This window comes from Physeter macrocephalus, chromosome 11, assembly GCF_002837175.3.
Source record: "Physeter macrocephalus isolate SW-GA chromosome 11, ASM283717v5, whole genome shotgun sequence".
NCBI lineage: Eukaryota > Metazoa > Chordata > Mammalia > Artiodactyla > Physeteridae > Physeter > Physeter macrocephalus.
In genome coordinates this window covers 133,232,318-133,251,299 of record NC_041224.1, presented here as the reverse complement: position 1 = coordinate 133,251,299, position 18,982 = coordinate 133,232,318, and the positions used below count along the sequence as shown (strand labels likewise).

General features: G+C 43.8%; 1 protein-coding gene across 4 annotated transcripts in view; it reads left to right on the top strand.

The window, feature by feature from the left end:
* The window catches only part of TRIM9 (tripartite motif containing 9), a 118,466-nt gene that overhangs the window by 68,407 nt on the left and 31,077 nt on the right, over positions 1–18,982 (top strand). For all 4 annotated transcript variants that reach the window (XM_007114919.2, XM_028495333.2, XM_055088423.1 and 1 more), the window contains exons 2-5: positions 979–1,074; positions 3,339–3,461; positions 17,341–17,451; positions 18,803–18,956. In XM_007114919.2, coding sequence (XP_007114981.1) covers positions 979–1,074; positions 3,339–3,461; positions 17,341–17,451; positions 18,803–18,956 — 484 coding nt within the window. The remainder of the gene's footprint in view (positions 1–978; positions 1,075–3,338; positions 3,462–17,340; positions 17,452–18,802; positions 18,957–18,982) is intronic.

Sequence of the window (18,982 nt, the reverse complement as noted above, 5' to 3'; positions counted from 1 at the left end):
TTCTCCTTTCACCGTCCTCCCTTACCACGTTGGCCTTCTCTTCTTGAGAGTCACAAGGCATCTGCCATAACGTCAGCAGCGAAAGGGAAAAGGTTGCACCAGCCACAATGGTCCCATGTTAGCAGAAAAGCAGAATCTTTCTCAGACCCCTCCATCCCCCATCCAACTTCCACTTAGGTCTCGTCAATCAGCAACAGAGATTGGGAGCCCCTGTGGAGGATGTTTCAGAACCACTATTATTTAGGCTCAGGAAACCGGTAACGAATTCAGTGCATCCTCCCAGAGACCAAGTGCCACCCCCCCAGCAGCATGTACTTACTTGGACACCTGGCCTCCCCAGCAGAACTGCATCCGCATGTGGACGGGGTGGTGTGAAAAGTCAGAAGAGAGTGCACCTTGCTTTAGGAGGCTAGTGTGGAGAGGAGCTGGGGCAACAGGGCTGTACTTGAGAGAAGGACGAAGACGCTGATGTGGAAGAACATCATCCTGCCAAGTGACCCCAGAGCATCGCACAGGCTCTCACCCTTTCTTCCCTCATCCTGTTCTTAACTCTCTTCATTCTTTCTGCCCTAATCCCAGATCAGTAGCATACGGAGTTAAATAATATTGATAAGTATCAGATCATCTGACTCACTGTTTTTCTTTAATTTAAAATTCAATAAATTATTGCTGAATTAATTAAGTAATTAATGAGATGAGGAACTTCCAGGCAGGTATCAGCTGGGAAGGGCCTTTGACTGCGAAGGCCAGAAGTTTTCACCTTCTCAGAGGAGACAGTCCTCAGGGGCCTCTGGAAGGAGTCGGGATGCCCTTATTACCAGCATCCTCAAGTACAGATGTTGGCTCAGTGGCCCAGCTCAGACAAGAGGAACCTGAGGAGGGCGAGGGCTCCTGGGTCTTGGATGAAAACCACCCTGTGTGGCCTTGTGGCTGCCTCCTGTGATGAGAGCTCCATGGTTTCCTTCTTCGTCTCTGCAGAGCCAGCTTTCCCAGGCGCTGAACAGGCTGTCGGACAGGGCCAAGGAAGCCAAGGAGTTCCTGGTGCAGCTGCGCAACATGGTCCAGCAGATCCAGGTATTGGCAGCACCAGAGGCAGAAAGCACGCCCCGCGGGTTAAGGTGTAACTGTGGGGCGGGCGGGCAGGGGCTGTCTGTTTCTCTTTTATTTTTCTGTTTTGTGGGAAATTTCCTATGTATTTTTTTCCTGATCTTTCTCTTCTAATACATACGAACACACATACAGGCCAACTTCAAATATACCCCTTCTCAAGGTGGTTACGTTTCCCCAACAGGCCAAAGACACAACCCCGTTTTCCAACTGGTTGCCATCTTCCACACTGAGCTCCTAATTCTCTGCTGCTGTGCAAAGAAAGATACCTATTTCTTTGTGAATGCAGTCATTATTGTTGAGTTTTTTAAATTCTATAGGTTCCCAAAGCACCTTGCAATCATTATATCTTATCTAACGGTAGCAAACAGGTCACATTGTCTTTTTTTCTTCCTTCTTTCCTTCCTTCCTATCCCATAATAATGCTTCTCCTCTACTTAGATACTTAAATGTTTTTCAACCGTGATCCCCTGGCAACTATAATTTGCACAGTGACCAATAGATCAGCTGACATTTGAGAGCTTGTGAGCTCTCTACTATAGCTGAAGGGGAGAAGCCAGAAATTGCATGAGATGCTAAAATAATGACTTTCTTCACTGTTTACTGTTCTTATGTTTTGAGGTTTACCTCACAGAAATAACCTTAACTCTGGCCTCCAGTAGATCGGCTTTCTAAGTTAATACTTAACCTGTGTCAAGGCAGAAATGGCTTTTTAAATGTAAGCCTGGCTTCCAGAGCATCTCACACTGATTTCTTTGCCTTTAGTTGGCATGCAGGCCCATGTTAAAACTTTTGATTCCCTAACAACCTAACAGTTGTACACTTCCTTCTATTTTCCAAAGGAGTAGAGTTTATCAGTTGGTCCTTTCTTTGCTTTTGCTGGCATAAAGTGTGCAGCCCCAGGCTTGCCTCTGCACCTCACCTCTTCATCAGAGCAAAGCTTTCTTTCTGCTTTAAATCAGAGCCTGTATGAAGACAGCTGCCCCCTCCCTACCAATATAACCCTGCTTGGGACATAGAGAGCTTTTCAGTGATGTTTTCCAGGAGAGTTCTGTGAGAGCTCAAAAGCAATTGCCATGAAAGCCAAACCTTAACATTTGTAGAAGTCATTGCTGAAGGAATTACAAATGCACGCCTTATAGAGGCGTGTATAAGACCTTGCATTTGAGACGGTGACTTAATACCTGTCCATAGATCCTTATATTAAGAGACACAGTTCTTGATGACTTCGGGAATAAATTAAAATTTGGTAGGCTAAGCGGTTCCTTCCTTTCCAGCCCCCCAAATTTTACTCAGTTTACTCAGTTGACTGCTATTTTTTCAATACTATTACTGTATATGTGACGAGTATTCAGCTTTCATTTGCTGTAAATTACAATTGTTTTCCAGATTATGGTTTGAGAATCAAAATTACATATGTAACTTATTGAAAGGGTTACCTTTAATGAATGCTTATAATTTAGGGAGAGAATTGCTTAAAAGAAATGTCTGTAGCACGTACAGATTTAAATCACGTAAAAAATTTTAGATCCAACGTTCAATTTATACGTCATGGGAAAGCTATGATCCATTTAGAACATGCTTACTGTTCCCCGCAAGCTGGTTGGTTCACATTTGATTTTTACAGCAGGCTGATGCCTGTTACATATACCAGTTATTCTTCACTGCCTACATGCACTCATGACTTGCTTTTTTAATGAAAGGAGCAAGTGCTTTTGCCCATGATTATTCTGTTGTCATTGGATTATTGTTTAATATCGAAGACGATCGCCATCCGCTTTCTTCTTTGTCCGCCTGGATTTGATGATTCTTTCTCCCTCATGCCTCAACAATACCCCATTCCCCCAGCAACCAGCCTTTCTGAATGCCACCTTCCAACCATGCACAGCTGGGCGCATGCCAGCCCTCAAAAGGATTCATGTTCAACTCTACAAACTAAAACTTTATTTCACTTGATATAAGTCAAACTGTGGAGATGATTTCCTTCTTATAAGAATAAATGTATTAAGTAACATTTATTCCTTTGAGTCTAAATTTAAAGTGAAACACTACCACTGTGGAATAAAATTTATTCCATTATTTATAAAAAGCAAATGTGCACTGTGGACGGGGCTCCTCTTCCTTCCCTTCAGCAGGGATTTCCACCCCACAGGTGGACAGGGGTTCTGCTGTCTCTGGCAGCCCCAGGTGCCCAGGCATCTGGCGGCTGAGAGCTGTGCTCTCTCACGCAGGAGAACAGCGTGGAGTTTGAGGCCTGCCTGGTAGCTCAGTGTGACGCCCTCATTGACGCCCTCAACAGGAGGAAAGCCCAGCTGCTTGGCCGCGTCAACAAGGAACGCGAGCACAAGCTAAAGGTGAGTGCTGTGCCCTGGGGGAAGCAGAAGGCCGGCTAGCCAGGTTCCCAGGCTGTGACAGGCAGACGTCTGCCACAGCCTTGGATGGCCAGTAGCCCGGCTGGGGGGGAGCAGGCACGTCCCTTCATTCACCGCTCGCTCCCTCCTTTGCATCACCAGTACTCATCGAGTGATTTCTCTGGAACAGGAATTGCTCTGGGTACAGACATAATAAATAAATTAAAATCCCTGCCCTCGGGCTTCCCTGGTGGCGCAGTGGTTGGGAGTCTGCCTGCCGATGCAGGGGGCACGGGTTCGTGCCCCGGTCCGGAAGGAGCCCACGTGCCGCGGAGCGGCTGGGCCCGTGAGCCATGGCCGCTGGGCCTGCGCGTCCGGACCCTGAGGTCCGCAGCGGGAGAGGCCACAAAAGTGAGAGGCCCGCGTGCCGCAAAAAAAAAAAAAAAAAAAAATCCCTGCCTTCCTGGGGCTTATGTTCTACCAGAAGGGATAAACAGGAAGCAAGATAAGTAAGTCAAATATGCAGTATGTTAGTAAAATGTGCTAAGAAAAATTAAGGAAAAAAGGATGGGGAATACGAAGGGTGGGGGTTGAAATTTTAGACAGAGTGGCCAGAACAACCATGCAGAGGCAAATGTACTTTTGAATTGGGAAATGGAATCTGTACTTTCCAGAAAACAAACAAGATTTGTCTTCACTTCTGCAGCAAACTATGCAACTGAACAGCTGTACAGACTTTGGTCATCACACAGTAGAATCAATTGATTACAAGTCTGGGGCCCTATTGGCAGGACGACTGATCTTCCTGGAGACATCTGATACCCCATCTATTGCCCCCTTGGAGCAGGGCAACAACACGTGAGAGCAGGCTGGATAGACATAGACGGGCAGCGCCCAGCCGAAGGAAGCAAGAAGTAGGCCATCAGGAGAGGGCCACATACATGGCCAATAGCCTCAGGGTGGCTACCAGTGGGTGGTGGGTGGGCAGTGTGCCATGTTGGCCTGGCATTGGGGTGGAGGGAGAAGTGAGGTCTGACCATTGGTTCTCTGTTGGGGTCAGGCAGTCAGCATCAGGGAGCTTCAGTATTGGGCAACAGTGAGTGGACACAGCCTCGGGGGAGCTGGGGACTGGTGAGCAGCCCAGGAAGTGGCAGATATCCCCAGCAGGCTTGGAACAGGCTTTAGTCCCTGAAGAACAAAAGGAGATCCCATTTCTAAAAGAGTGGGATTCCAGTAGGAGAGCCAAGGGAGAGTTTCAGAATGAAGAACTAAGACAACGGAGCTTACAAGATTTGGGGCCAAAGCTTGGTGGCAGGGAAGCTTCAAGCAGGGCCAGTGCCCAGTTCATGGTTACTAGAAACAAGGCAAGAAACTAGTTGCTAACTGGGGCACGAGACTTCAGCAAGACCTGCAGCAAGACGGCAATGCTGAGCCCTGAGCAGCGGAGTCACCGTCCTTAATCTGTGCCCAGCACACACCAGCACCCAGGGCCCAGGGGACTCTGCTGTGAACACGGGGAGCTGGGCAGCATGAAAAGAGAAACGTTTCCCCAGGGAAGCTTAACAGGTCTCTCCAAAGTTGAAGGAAACCCCAACTCTATCTTCTTCCTTAAGGTTCCCTCCTCTGTTACCCACCTGCAGCTCCTCAAAACACATTTAGATCCACATACCCACTTCTTCCTTCCCCAAAGCCAGGGCAGTGATGTGGCTGGAATATAAACCTTTCTCCCCTGCCTTGGTGACTTACCCACCTGTCACTCTGAAGGTGCCTGTGACATGGAGGCTGAGCTGTGACGACAGGGTCCAAGCCAGAAAGGGCCTGTGAGGGCTGTGCCCTACAATAAAGTTGGCCGGCCTGACCTCACTGGTGCTGTATCAGGGCCATGTCCCTTTGAGTGTTCCCGATGTGACACAGAAGAGCAATTGCATCAGGGAGAGGCACAGCAGATTCTTTGTTAAAGAAAATTGCATGTCTCGAAGTTGGAATCTGAACCAGGAGTTAGGAAAGAAGAGTGCCCAGGGATTGAATGATCAGAGAGCCTCAGTCTGTTGGCTTGGACAGCAAACCAAGGCTGGGGATCTTACCGCTTCTTCCAGAGAGGCCATTGCTGTTTGGGGCTGGTGGGCCTAACTGGAAGACCCTCTCAGTTTCATCTTAGAATGAACACAAGCCCCTGAGGGGCACCACACCAACCCCAGCCCTGTGGAGCCTTCGCACTGAACTGCAGGTGATCAAGAGAGCCCTGGGTTTTCCTCGGGAGACACCCACACTGACCCGTGTCATGCATGACTCACAAAGTGCTGACTCAGGGCGAGTTGTTTGTTTGTTTTTTTTTTTTTTTGCGGTATGCGGGCCTCTCGCTGTTGTGGCCTCTCCCGTTGCGGAGCGCAGGCTCCGAACACGCAGGCTCAGCGGCCATGGCTCACGGGCCGAGCCGCTCCGCGGCATGTGGGATCTTCCCGGACCGGGGCACAGAACCCGTGTCCCCTGCATCGGCAGGCGGATTCTCAACCACTGCGCCACCAGGGAAGCCCAGGGCGAGTTTTACTTAGACGACTTTCTCTAGCTCATCAGTTTCCAGGCTCCTGTCCCTTAGTGTCTGTGATCAAGTTTTTTGCTTTTGACTTTTGTAAAGGGCCACTGGACTGTGTGTGTGTTTCATGGTAACATATGTAGTCATTCGTAAAATGTGCGGGAGACAAGTATGGGTGTATTAAAGATGCTGTTTTTTTACCCAGACAGTTAGTTCTCTGAAGGCTGTACTATGTGGATGTTAATCTTATACATTTAGCTGCAACAACCTGGGAAATGGGTTTAAATCCATAAGCATTTTCATCCAAGATAAGTTAGGCCTAAATGAAAAATTCTTCTGGAGTCACCATTTTTTATCTGAATTAAAATCTAGAAGTGCTGTGAAATGTGATTCTGTAGTTACCCAGGAGCAACACAGAATGAGCATCCTTGATGCTCAAGCCCTGGCTTTCATAACAGCAATAGCTAACGTTCGGGGATACTTTCTTTGAGGCAGCACTATACAAACTGTGTTACAGGGATCAAATCCTTTATTCCTCACAACAACTCTGCAAGGTCATTATTACTATTATCCACATTCTACAGATGAGGAAACCATGGCACCATGACATTAAGAACTGGTCCAAGGGTCCAGAATTCCAGTCCTGGTTACCTGGCTTCAAAACCCAGAATCTGGACCGTGGCCCCCTGCTGCCTCTGGCTGGTAGTACGATGCAGAGAGAAGGCATACGGGGATTTACCTGATCCGTTCACCAGTCAGCCAGCACCTACCTAATGCACACCTGCTAGGAGCTGAGTGCTGGGCACAGGGGCAGGGGGAGGGGGACACAAAGGTGACTCAGGATTATGGGGTTTACAGTCCTGTGGATGAGATCAGTCACACCAACAGATGACTCCAACACAGGTAGAAAGTGAGTTTCCAGGAGAAGGTGGCCCATGTCGTTAGAGTTGTGAGGAGGGCAAAGTTACTTCCAGCTAGAAGGGTCACAGAGCGCCTCATGGAAAAGCTGGCATTGGAGGAGCCCAAAGTGTGGGAGGCGTGTGTTCATGGCGACTTGCATTCTTGCCTGCAGGGATGGGCCAAGCTGTGCGGGAAGAAGAGGGTGACCAGCAGAGCGCGGCCTGGTCTCGCTCCATCCGGTTAGTCATGAGGACCGATGGACGCTTTCTGTTTCCATCTCCTGCTCTAACGCTGCTAAAAACATTATCACCATAGCCCTTCCTTTTCTCACCCTTCGGAAACCCAGAACTTTTATTGTTATGGTGGAACTTAAAATGTCATTTGAACCACGTAGAGTAATAGAGTATCTAAAATAAAACCACAGCTGTCTTCGGGTAATGAGCTGGACAGCTGAGATTTTCCCTCTAATAGTGGACCAGCCGTTTTAATATGTAGCCATAACATTTTAACTTTTTCCTTAACGGACGTCTCTTTTGTGAAACATTGCAGACACTTTCCTGGCATCTTTAAACAGAACCCTGGGAACAGTTTGTGTTAAGTCAGGGTGACGAGAGTGGCAACTCCGGGTTTTCTATACGGGAGAGATGTAAGGGCAGCAATCTGGACAGATAGGGGATCGAGGATTGAGAAAACATCATTTATCCATATCAGAAAATGCAGAGCCCCCTGTCTCCCTCTCCTTAGTGCTGCCTCTGCAGGACGGGACTGTGTGGAAATCAGTTATAGGCTGTGCTGTGGGTACGGTTGGGGATGGCACAGGAATAGCTGAAATGCATCTCGGGGACCCCACGTCCAGCGTCAGTTCATCGGTGCTGGTGGTCTGACCGGCCAGGCACACTGATGCACTCGGGCACCACCAAGCAGAGGCTGCTGCCTGCCCTCATTACACCCTGCCCGGGGTGGAGTTCCCTGCCCCAGATCCCAAAGGGCTACTGAAACGAGAGACAGGTGGCTGGCTGTGGCCCACGGCAGCAAAGCTGTTCTGTCTTCTGCCTCGAGTGATTTGTTTCTCTGCTGTTTTCAGCTGATCGTATGTCACTGCTTCTGAAAACAGCCAGCAAGGTCGACACCGTGACCGCTGATGCCCGCCTCCGAATGTCTCCCTGCCTCTGCTTTTCTCCTCCTGCCTCTTCCCTTTCTTGTCACCTCTGTTGCTCCTCAGATTTGTGAGAAAAGACTGGCCTTTTATAGACATCGCTTGCCAAGCACAGTACTTCTTTCTGTCTTTGTTGGCTAGCCCATCACTCACGGTCTGGCAGGGGTAATCTTATGGTCTTCCACTTCCCTTTGGCAGAGTTCTCTCGGGGGCCTGCTTTTTGCTGACAAAGAGGAGAGTTGTATGTGTGTGTTTTTCTGGCACTCTTCTTGAGCCATCCAAAAGGCTAGGGGAGCTGGAAGGCAAGTGTGCATAAAGGCAGTCTTTATAATCTACTCATGCCCCTCTCTGAAAGCACGGATTGCTTGAGCAGATTGAACAGTTCTGGTTCTGAGGCAAGATGGAACTGAGGGATGAGAAGCCCAGATTCTGGGTCGTAGAGAACGGGGTGTGAGGACAGACTTTATCACTTACTAGGTCTCTAACCATGGACAAGTCTACAGCTCCATTTCTTTTACCGGTGTGTAAAATAAGGCTAGCCATAGTCGACACCTCACAGGGCATTGTAGAACGCTTAGCACAGTACTCAAGATATTAGCTTTATGGTTGCTGTCATTGGAAGACTGGAAATATGGTCTCACTCAGCACACTGAAGAAGTGCTCCTAGGGACTCATTTTCCATAATACTAGAGTTTATATTGTAAAATTAGCCAATGTGCTGGGGTGATTGTCTCTGAACCTAGGAAATTCTTTAGCAGCTTGAGTATAACGGATCATCGCATAAAATAGTGCAGCAAATTTGGTGAGCTATTTTTAAAAGCTGAAAAAAAGGGTTTGAGGCATATGCAGATGTGACCATATTTTAGGAACACTGTCTGAAATAATAAATTATAGTTCATGCTGTCCTGTGGTTTGAAAACACACTGGGAGCCAAATGTCTGTTTTCAGGGTGTGGTAAACTAATCAAATGTCAGAAAGCTACTGGAGGGAAAAAGTGCTTTTGAGCTTTCAAAAACTATTACTAACTCACATTTGGTACTACTTGGGCAATATTCCCACTATCAGCAGACTCAGCTGGGTCCCCAGTTTTCTTGTACGAACTGTGTATTTTGTTAACATCCTTCCCAGGTCTTCCTTAGCTGAGTAAGGCTTTAAAATATCTTCATTGCCTGTGATCCTCAGAGGGAATTTGTGACAACACTTAAAATGTGCCATTAATTAGATCTATGCTTTTTTTCAGGAACTTTACAAATGTCATTTTTCTCTTGGTAAGCCCAAAGAAATATCTGAGAATTATTTTTATTTATGTAACATTCAGAATTTGAAATAATTCCACAATCACCTTAAATGTGTTCTCTCCCCAATATTTTAGAATGAATTCATGTGTTGAATAGTACACAACTATGATGATAGGTGATAAGTGACAGGTGTCTTCTTGGTTTCTTGGTTCCCTTGCAGCTCTAGAGCCTCTGAAAGAAAAAATTGTTATAGCTATTCAAATATATTCTGAGAAAATCTAATCTTTAATTTCCATGTGTGGTTGGTAAGTTAACATACCAATGACATTACTCAGTGAGAATGCTGAGGGATAATCATAAAGCTTACTGTTTTATAGAGCTTTCACTTTTACAGAGGGCTTCCATGTCCCAACTGTAATTATCTATGGAATGCTTGATTTTGAATCCAAGTGTACTATTGGGTTTTGTTAGATTCATTATCATGATTGTCATTGTTATCTTTGTTATTATTTACCATGTATTGCCTGTATGTCCCCATTATGTTAGCAAAAAAATAGTTATAGGGCTATATCATTAAGAGTAGAAATTTACACTAGGGATATTACTGGCTTACTTAAGCCATTTTGCCAATGCTTCATAATAGGCAAGTAATCCTTTGATTCAGGTTGAGAGAGAAAGAGAGAGAGAGAGAGAATGGAAGAAAAGGAAGAAGGTAGTCAGGAAGGAAGGAGGGAAGGAAAGATGACCAAGCTCACAAAGAATTTAAAAATAATTAGATAGGATTTGACTGTTACAGGCATTTCTAGAAAGAAAAGCAACAAACTAGAAAGAAAAAGTCAATAACCCACTCAATTCCCATGAAACTACTGGCAAGGAGTTCCATTAGTTCATTACAGTGAAGACATTTGGAAAAATTAGGCACACTGGAACACTTGAAACCTTTGCCCTCAGCAGAAGTCCTTTGGGGGTCAACTTCCATAATTTAACCACAGTTATTATTGATTACAAGCCTATCATTAATGGGGAATTCATTCGGCAAATTCTGTGCTCCTCTGCTTCCCACCGTGTAGGAGCAAAAGTCACAGAGGGCCTGGAAGGAATAGAGTGCCCAAGATGCCCATGTATTCATCAGGATGCCACCACACACAGTTGAAACTCACCAAGGGTAGAGGACATACCTTTAAACACCCTCAACCCACTCTGGCAATGCCAATGAAGCATAGTCACAGAACTTCTTTAATGCCCTTTGCCTAAACCCATATATGAGTGACACTCTTAGCTCCAGAAGACACTTAAAGCACACTTTGAAGATAATGGAATAATCCACCATATCTCACATCTTACAAAACACCATACGGGATGCATCACTTTCATTGCGGAACAGCATAAATTGTAAATGTTCTCCTGTGTGGGTGGGACCACACCAGGATGCTTCTCTCTCTCCACATACCTTGTATTTCTTCCTTCATTAACTTCTCTGTACAAGGATACAGTATTCTATACACTAAGAGCATGCTTTGGATATTCCACTCAATGTTTATTGATGAGGTTATTGGCATTCACACTTCTGAGATAGAAAGTTCACAGTTTTACTGTTAAAATCTGAAGCCTTCCTCAAAACAGGTATGTGTTTTATTTATTTAATAGGCCTAAATGATCCTTTTATTGATTAAAAACTCAAAACCTCAGACTTGTCTTTGAAATAATTAGTTGCCAATGTGGTTAAATTAATAACACTAGTACAGAGGATGGTATCTAGAGAATGGGGGAAATAGCTGCCATATTTCCATAAACCATGCGGGAGAATGGTGGCACGTGAGAAATTAAAAATGTTCTTCCTTAATTTAAATGCCTCTAAGTTTCAATGAATGTAATAATATAGGAGATAATATTCTACTCTAGGAGAAAATCAAGAGAATTATTTATTTTACTACATGAATCTAATGGTCAAAGTACTTCACCTGTAACTCACCAATGAGTTAATTCCAAGTATCATTTGGGCATCTTGCTTCAGGACATTATGGGACACATAGAAAAAACTATCCCCACTGACCAAAGGGACCTGTGAAGAATAAATTCTTCAAGACTGTATCTTGAAAGTACTTGTATCTTAGACAGAAAAAAAAAAAAAAAAGAATTGCATTATACTTAGAGGAAATTGTTTTAAATGGTGATGGAAATGTATAGATTCTATTTAAGAAAGAATATCTTGAAATATGAGAGAGAGAATGTTAGTATTTACTTAGACTAAAAATTCATTAGTGTTATCCCTCCAGACCCCATGATGAGAGAGAATACTATGAGAAAAAGTATTTATTAAAAAGAAGATTTAAAGAACAATTTTTAAAGAGCCACATGTAAGACGGAGAGGTGAATGGAGGTAGAGGAAAGGTGTCAAGGTCAATATTAGATAAAATAATGAAATTCCCCTTAATTAACCTCAGTTCTTGCTGCTCTTTGTATCACCTGAGCTGAGTGGCGAGAGATTGGCCTGTTCGAGATGTGGCGGGAAAATGTATTTGTGGATAGGCAGAATGAAATTTCACATTTGTACTGTATAAGCTCTCATGGGTTACTCTCTGACACTAAAAAAGTCTAAGCATTCAAAGGGGCACAACAGTCTGTTCTCAAATTCTCCTTTTCCGAAAAGGTACAGTGTCATATCCTGACCCAAGAAATGACCTTTATAAATTTGCCACTCAACAAAATAAAGCTCTTCAAGTGATCAGTTGGACTTGCCATCCAGAAGAGATGATGACTGCTTATAAAATTGTGGAAGCCTTCTCTGAAACTGTGGACCACAGATTAATTGTACCCTGAGAGCTGGTTTAAGCTTTAATGCACATGAAAATGGGAAGATTGTTTCCAAGTTCCTATTTGTGTCACTCCTGCAACTTGTACATTTCCTTCTTAAGAAAAGAAAATCCGGACTTCCCTGGTGGCACAGTCATTAAGAATCCAGCTGCCAATGCAGGGGACACAGGTTCAATCGCTGGTCTGGGAAGATCCCACATGCCGCAGAGCAAATAAGCCCGTGTGCCACAACTGCTGAGCCTGCGCTCTAGAACCTGAGAGCCACAACTACTGAGCCCACAGGCCGCAACTACTGAAGCCCACGGGCCTAGAGCCTGTGCTCCGCAGCAAGAGAAACCACCACAAGGAGAAGCCCGCGCACTGCAACAAAGAGTAGCCCCTGCTCGCCGCAACTAGAGAAAGCCTGCATGCAGCAACGAAGACCCAACGCAGTCAAAAAAAATTAAAAATTAAAAATAAATAAATAAAAAAACTCCTTAAGTCCAGCCCGCTGCAAACATGGTGCCAAGGGTTTCTCCGGAGCATCAGAGCTACTGCACAGAAATGTGGAACTCAAAGAAAAATTGATATGGCCTGGCTTCCTAAGAATTGTTTTTCATAAAAAAATATAATGTAGAAATAAATAATAATAATAAGTGGTAGAAATAACACAGAGTAAAGAAGGTAGCAAGTAAGAAAGCTGATAAAGACACTCAGAGAGGGACTTCCCTGGCGGTCCAGTGTTTAAGACTTCGCCTTCCAATGCAGGGGGTACGGGTTTGATCCCTGATCCAGGAGCTAAGATCCCAAATGCCTTGTGGCCAAAAAAACCAAAACATAAAACAGAAGCAATATTGTAACAAATTTAATAAAGACTTTAAAAAATGGTCCACATCAAAAAGATCTTTAAAAAAAAAAGACACTCAGAGAAAAAAATATGTATACTCTTAAAAGATTTAATTATCTGGCTGATTTCCATAAGATGGGAAATCTTGCTAGATTAATTGAGAAACTAAAAGTTAATTATAAGGGACTTCCGTGGTGGCTCAGTGGTTAAGAATCCTCCTCTCAACGCAGGGTTTGAACCCTGGTCTGGGAAGATCCCACATGCCGCGGAGCAGCTAAGCCTGTGCGCCACAACTACTGAGCCTGCGCTCTAGAGCCCGTGAGCCACATTTACTGAGCCCACGTGCCACAACTACTGAAGCCCGTGTGCCTAGAGCCTGTGCTCCACAACAAGAGAAGCCACTGCAAGGAGAAGCCCATGCACTGCAACGAAGAGTAGCCCCCGCCCGCAGCACCTAGAGAAAGCCCGTGCTCAGCAACGAAGACCCAACGCAGCCAAAAATAAATAAATATATATATAAATAAATAAAATTTTTTCAATCTTATAAAAAAAAGTTAGTTATGAAACACCCAAAAATGCTGCTTCTGGGAACCCCACTGTTTAATTTTTAACAGTGATTTTTATCACAGGCTATTGTGATCATTGCGAAACAGTTCATTAAAATGCTTTAAAAATGGACCAGCATCCATTGTGGCAACAGTGGGAGTTGAGAGCCAGAAATGTAGGGATGTTGAGTCCTTCCAAGAAGCTTGAACCATGGACTACAGGAGCCAATGGCAAACAGCCTTGAAACTCACAGACTCTTGGCAGTGCAACAGTGAAGCTTCTTAAGAGTAGTCAGAGCCCCCAACACTCCCACAGGTCCTTTGGCACCAAAAAACCTTGCTTGAGAAGGAGATTTATAGAGGCAGACATAGAATTTTATGAGGCCTGAGTACTGTATTTATATCAGCACATTTAGGTCATAAAATTATCATTGAGCTGAATGTTCTGGAAAGTAAACACAATTCCATCTTTTTTGCCTCAAAAGCAGACTTACTTTGGGTTACAGCGCTCAGATCCAGTCTGTGCTTGTTATTTGGACTTTCAGTACCAGTCAGTTCTGCATAGTCTAGAGCAGATGCCATTTGGATAGTGAATGGTGACTGCTGAGGTTTCTGCTACCTAGCAGCATTGATGTACTGCACTGGTGGCTGAAATGTAAAAACATTTTCTGGGAACAATTTAGTCAAGCCTCATATAGCAGAGAGGAGTAGCATATTAGCTGTAGGTCACCTGTGTTGCATTTTTAAGGGTTTAACCTGTGGGTGTTTTTTTTTCCCCTAAGAAGCAGAAAGTTAACCTTTCTTTACTTTCCGATTTTAAAGTAAAACAATAAAATATAGTAATTTGCATTCCTTGAGCCCAGACCAACAGACGGTGGTGGTAGTTTGACAGAGACATACTAGATGTCAGAATAAAATAAATCAGTGAATTTAAAATTTGATCTCTCCACCCCTGCCAGTCAAAATCACAAAACAATCCTCACATCAAAGTTGGTTTCTTTCACCAATTCCGATAAAGAGATTTTAAAGCCTACATTTTATTTTTTATTTTAATTATATTAAAAGTTTAAAAGCAATAACAAATCAGCTGTCAAAATATTAGGAGACTCCAAATAGTCAAAACAACCTTGCAAAAGAAGGGCAAAATTGGAGTTCTCACACTTCCTGATTACAAAATGTACTGCAAAACTATGAAGTATAATACTGGCATAAAGATAGACAAAAGACCGCTATTGAATAGAGCTCAGAAATAAACTCTCACACATATGGTCAAATGATTTTTGACAAGGGTTCCAAGACCATTCAAGGGGAAAAAGGAAGTTCTGTAACAAATGATGCTGGGGAAACTGGCTATCTTCATGCAAAAGAATGAAGTTGGGCAGTTACCTAAAGCCATGTATAAAAATCAACCCAAGGTAGATCAAAGATTGAAGTATAAGAATTGAAACTATAAAACTGTTAGATGAAAACATAGGGCAAATGCTTCATGACATTGGATTTGGCAATGATTTCTTGGATATGACACCAAAGGCACAGGCAACAAAAGAAAAAGTAGACAAATTGGACTTCATGAAAATTTATAAACTTTGTGCATCAAAAGACAGCAAGAAAACCAAACAACCTAATTTAAAAATGGGCAAAGGACTTGAATAGACTTTTCGCCAAAGAAGATACACAATAAGCACATGAAAAGACGCTCAAGATTACTAGTCATTAGGGAAATGCAGATCAAAACCACAATGAGATACAACTTCACACCCACTAGGATGGCTATTTTTAAAAAAAAAAAAACAGACAACAGTAAGTGTTAGTGAGAATGTAGAGAAATTGGAAACCTGTGCGTTGTTGGTGGGAATGTAAATGGTGCAGCTGCTGTGGAAAATAGTATAACGATTTCTCAAAAGAAAAATTTTAAACAGCATCACCATATGAGCCAGCAATTCCACTTCAGGGCATATACCAAAACAAGAACCAAAAAAAAGTGAGACAGGAACTCACACAGATATTTGTATTCTCATGTTCATAACAACTTTATTCACAACAGCTAAAAGGTGGAAGAAACCTGAGTGTCCATCAATGGATGAATGGATAAACAAAATGTGGTATATACATGCAATGGAATATTATTCAGCCTTAAAAAGAGGGGACTTTTGACACAGGCTACAACATGGATACACCTTGAAGACATTATGTAAGAGAAATAAGCCAGTCACAAAAGGACAAATACTGTATGATTCCACTCATATGAGGTACCTAGAGTAGCCAAATTCCTAGAGACAGAAAGCAGACTGGTGGCTGCCAGGAGCTGGGAGGAGGGGGGAATGTAGAGTTAGTGTTTAATGGGTACAGAGCTTCAGTCTGGGAAGAAGAAAAAGTTCTGGAGATGGTTGGTGATGATGGTTGCACAACAATGTAGATGTATTTAATGCCACGGAATTGTCCAATTAAAAATAGTTAAAATAGTAAGTTTTATGTATATTTTATGAAAATAAAAAAATCAGAAAGGAAGATCAACAATAATGAATGGATGAACTGTCAAAAAATTAGAAAGAACTTTGTGTCAAAAAATAGGTTAAATTATGATAAGCCACGCAATCAGATATTTATGTAACCAGTAACATTTATTAATGGTGGCAACATGGGAAATGCCTATGATATGGTATTAAGCGGGAGGAGATAAAATTGTCACATACTATAATTGCAGCTATAACTAAATCTAGCTCGGAAAAAAAACTGAAAGGAAATATCAAAATGCTTTAACAATTTGCATTGGAGTGGTGAGGTGATTTGATTTTTTTTTTTTTTTACCTATTTTCCTATTGTTTTTGAAAGAGGATGTCATAATCTTTCATGGAAAATAAATTTATAATGAAAACTGAAAAGAAGGAACAAGGAAAAGTTTTAAAATAATTGTTATTAAAACCCCTTTTAGTTATTACCCATAAAATCCAGAATGGTGGTTATTTTTGAGGCTTTTGCCAAGTAGTATAAATATAGAGGATGAGTAATTGAGGTTCCTAGAAAACCCTTGTTCAACTCTATGCTTCAAAAACTGCTTCAGGATTTGGGTCACTGAGCAAAGGACACAGAAGATGAACGTTTCTAAAGAAGGAAACTTTTCAAGGACTGCCATGCCCTTGACACTGGGCAGACAACTTCCTGGAGACAAAAACTGCATATTCAGAGAGATGCCTCTCTAGATTAAGGTAGACTCATCTCTCGGCAAATAGCCTTTGAAACTGCTTTCCAAAGTGAAGCAGTGAGTGAGGCTAAGTGGATTATAACTTGATTCTGTATCCATCTTTCTCTGGCATACTTGCTGTCATTAGCTCATTGTCTTTCAGCAAGTTCCACTTCTAGCCCTACTCTACCACCCGCCCAGGGAAAGGGAAAAGAGAATCGGAACAAGAGAGGATCTGGGTTCAGATGATGTCTGCTGTTTAGGAGGGACCGGTAGAGGGCTTCTGTCCCAGGGCAGAAGCTGCAGCTGCACCTCAGGTTACTCAGCTCCTTGACAGGCTCTCCACGACCTCCCACTTAGAGCAGCTCCCAGAAGAGGAGAGTGAGGGGGACCTGTGGAAGATGTCCCTTGAGGCACCAAGGTAACCCGCTTCCCAGAGGTCCAACATCTGCGTGCCTTTCTGATGGATCCAGTTGTTATAAGCCCCTCCCCATAAGAGCCATTATCCAATCGGTCTTCTAGAGCCATTGTCCACAGCAGACATTGCCATGCCACAAATATTCTCATAAATTTAGTTCCATTCCATGATGCTCTTGGATTCTGGTTGAAAGAAGCTTTCCAAAGTCCCAGTTTGCTTTCTTTTCTACCCTCTGCCATTTTGGACCATTCTGTTGTCTCATCAATCCTAGGTGGTTCGAGATCAGATCTCTCACTGCACAGTGAAATTGCGCCAGACCACGGGTCTCATGGAGTACTGCCTGGAGGTGATTAAGGAAAATGATCCTAGTGGCTTTTTGCAGGTAAGTGTCAACTAGTTTCTGCTTCAGATTCTCAATGCCCCACGAGACTGAGTCTATGATGCCAAGGCCAGACTCCCAACAGCCCTGGCTGGGCATGGGCCCCTGCACATCAGAACCCACCTTTGTGCGGCCGTGTGGACATGGGTGCCTGCGGAACTTCACTGGCTTCTCGGAAGTCTCTGCCACCACATGCTACAAGACTGAGAAGTGCGTGGGCTTTTAAATTTGTTTTTGTTTATGTTTGATCATGAAAACATAATTCCCTCTAAGTTTCTCCAAAGCAGAGTTATTGCCTTGCTTAAGAATTGGGTCCCTTTACTAATATCCTGGACAGTTTTGTCAGCTAGAGATGTAATTATACAAGGTTTCTACCCTTTTTGACACCTCCTTCTGGCCAGTAAGTCAGTGATTTCCCAAATAAATTGAAGTTTTTTCATTCCTTGGATGTCTCATGATTTCTTCAGAGTTGTTTTAGTGACGTGTTATGATGTCAGCTAAATTTTACTTAACTTTTGATCCCAATGATTAAGGGACCTTTCATTAAGGAACGTGTAGATTCCTTCCAACTGACATTCTACCAAACTGGCCAAGAACAACAGAGGGGACCTAAATATAAGAAATGAAAAAGTTCTCTACCAAAGAATAAAGTCAGGGGGCTTCCCTGGTGGCGCAGTGGTTGAGAATCCGCCTGCTGATGCAGGGGACACGGGTTCGTGCCCCGGTCCGGGAAGATCCCACATGCCGCAGAGCGGCTGGGCCCGTGAGCCACGGCCGCTGAGCCTGCGCGTCCGGAGCCTGTGCTCCGCAACGGGAGAGGCCACAACAGCAAGAGACCCGCGTACGGAAAAAATAAAATAAAAAAAAAATAAAGTCATACTTGAAGATGATGTGCTTAAAGTGTAGGAAATTCTATATTACAGGTTAGCATATGCAGCCTCTCTGAACTATTTAATAAAACTAATTTCTAAGTCTTGACAGGATACCCACAGCTCATATCAGAAACTTAGGGCCTTTGGTTCTAGTAGATTTAACTAATTGCTAACATATCATTATTTAATGTTGTTGGCTTTTAGTTGATAGGTCATAAACAGCATGATCATATATCCAGATCATATATTAGAGCAATTAACAGCAGCTAATTATATACAGTGCCTCCCTCTGACTCCCAAAAGTGTTCAGATTTTCATGATAAATTACGGGTCACCCTCGTCATCAAAGGCTCCTCGCTGCCTGCACAGAGACAGGGAGGGTGTGAGTCCCGAGGCACTCGGTGGGCTGTTCTGGGAGAGCCGAAGAGCTCTGTGTCCATTGTGGGGCTGTGTTTCTTAGGCTGTGGTCTTTGTTGTGATAGATTTCTGACGCCCTCATAAGGAGAGTGCACCTGACTGAGGATCAGTGGGGGAAAGGCACGCTCACTCCCAGGATGACCACGGACTTCGACTTGAGTCTGGACAACAGCCCTCTGCTGCAGTCTATCCACCAGCTCGACTTTGTGCAGATGAAAAGTGAGTGCCTGTGCCACCCCCCTGCC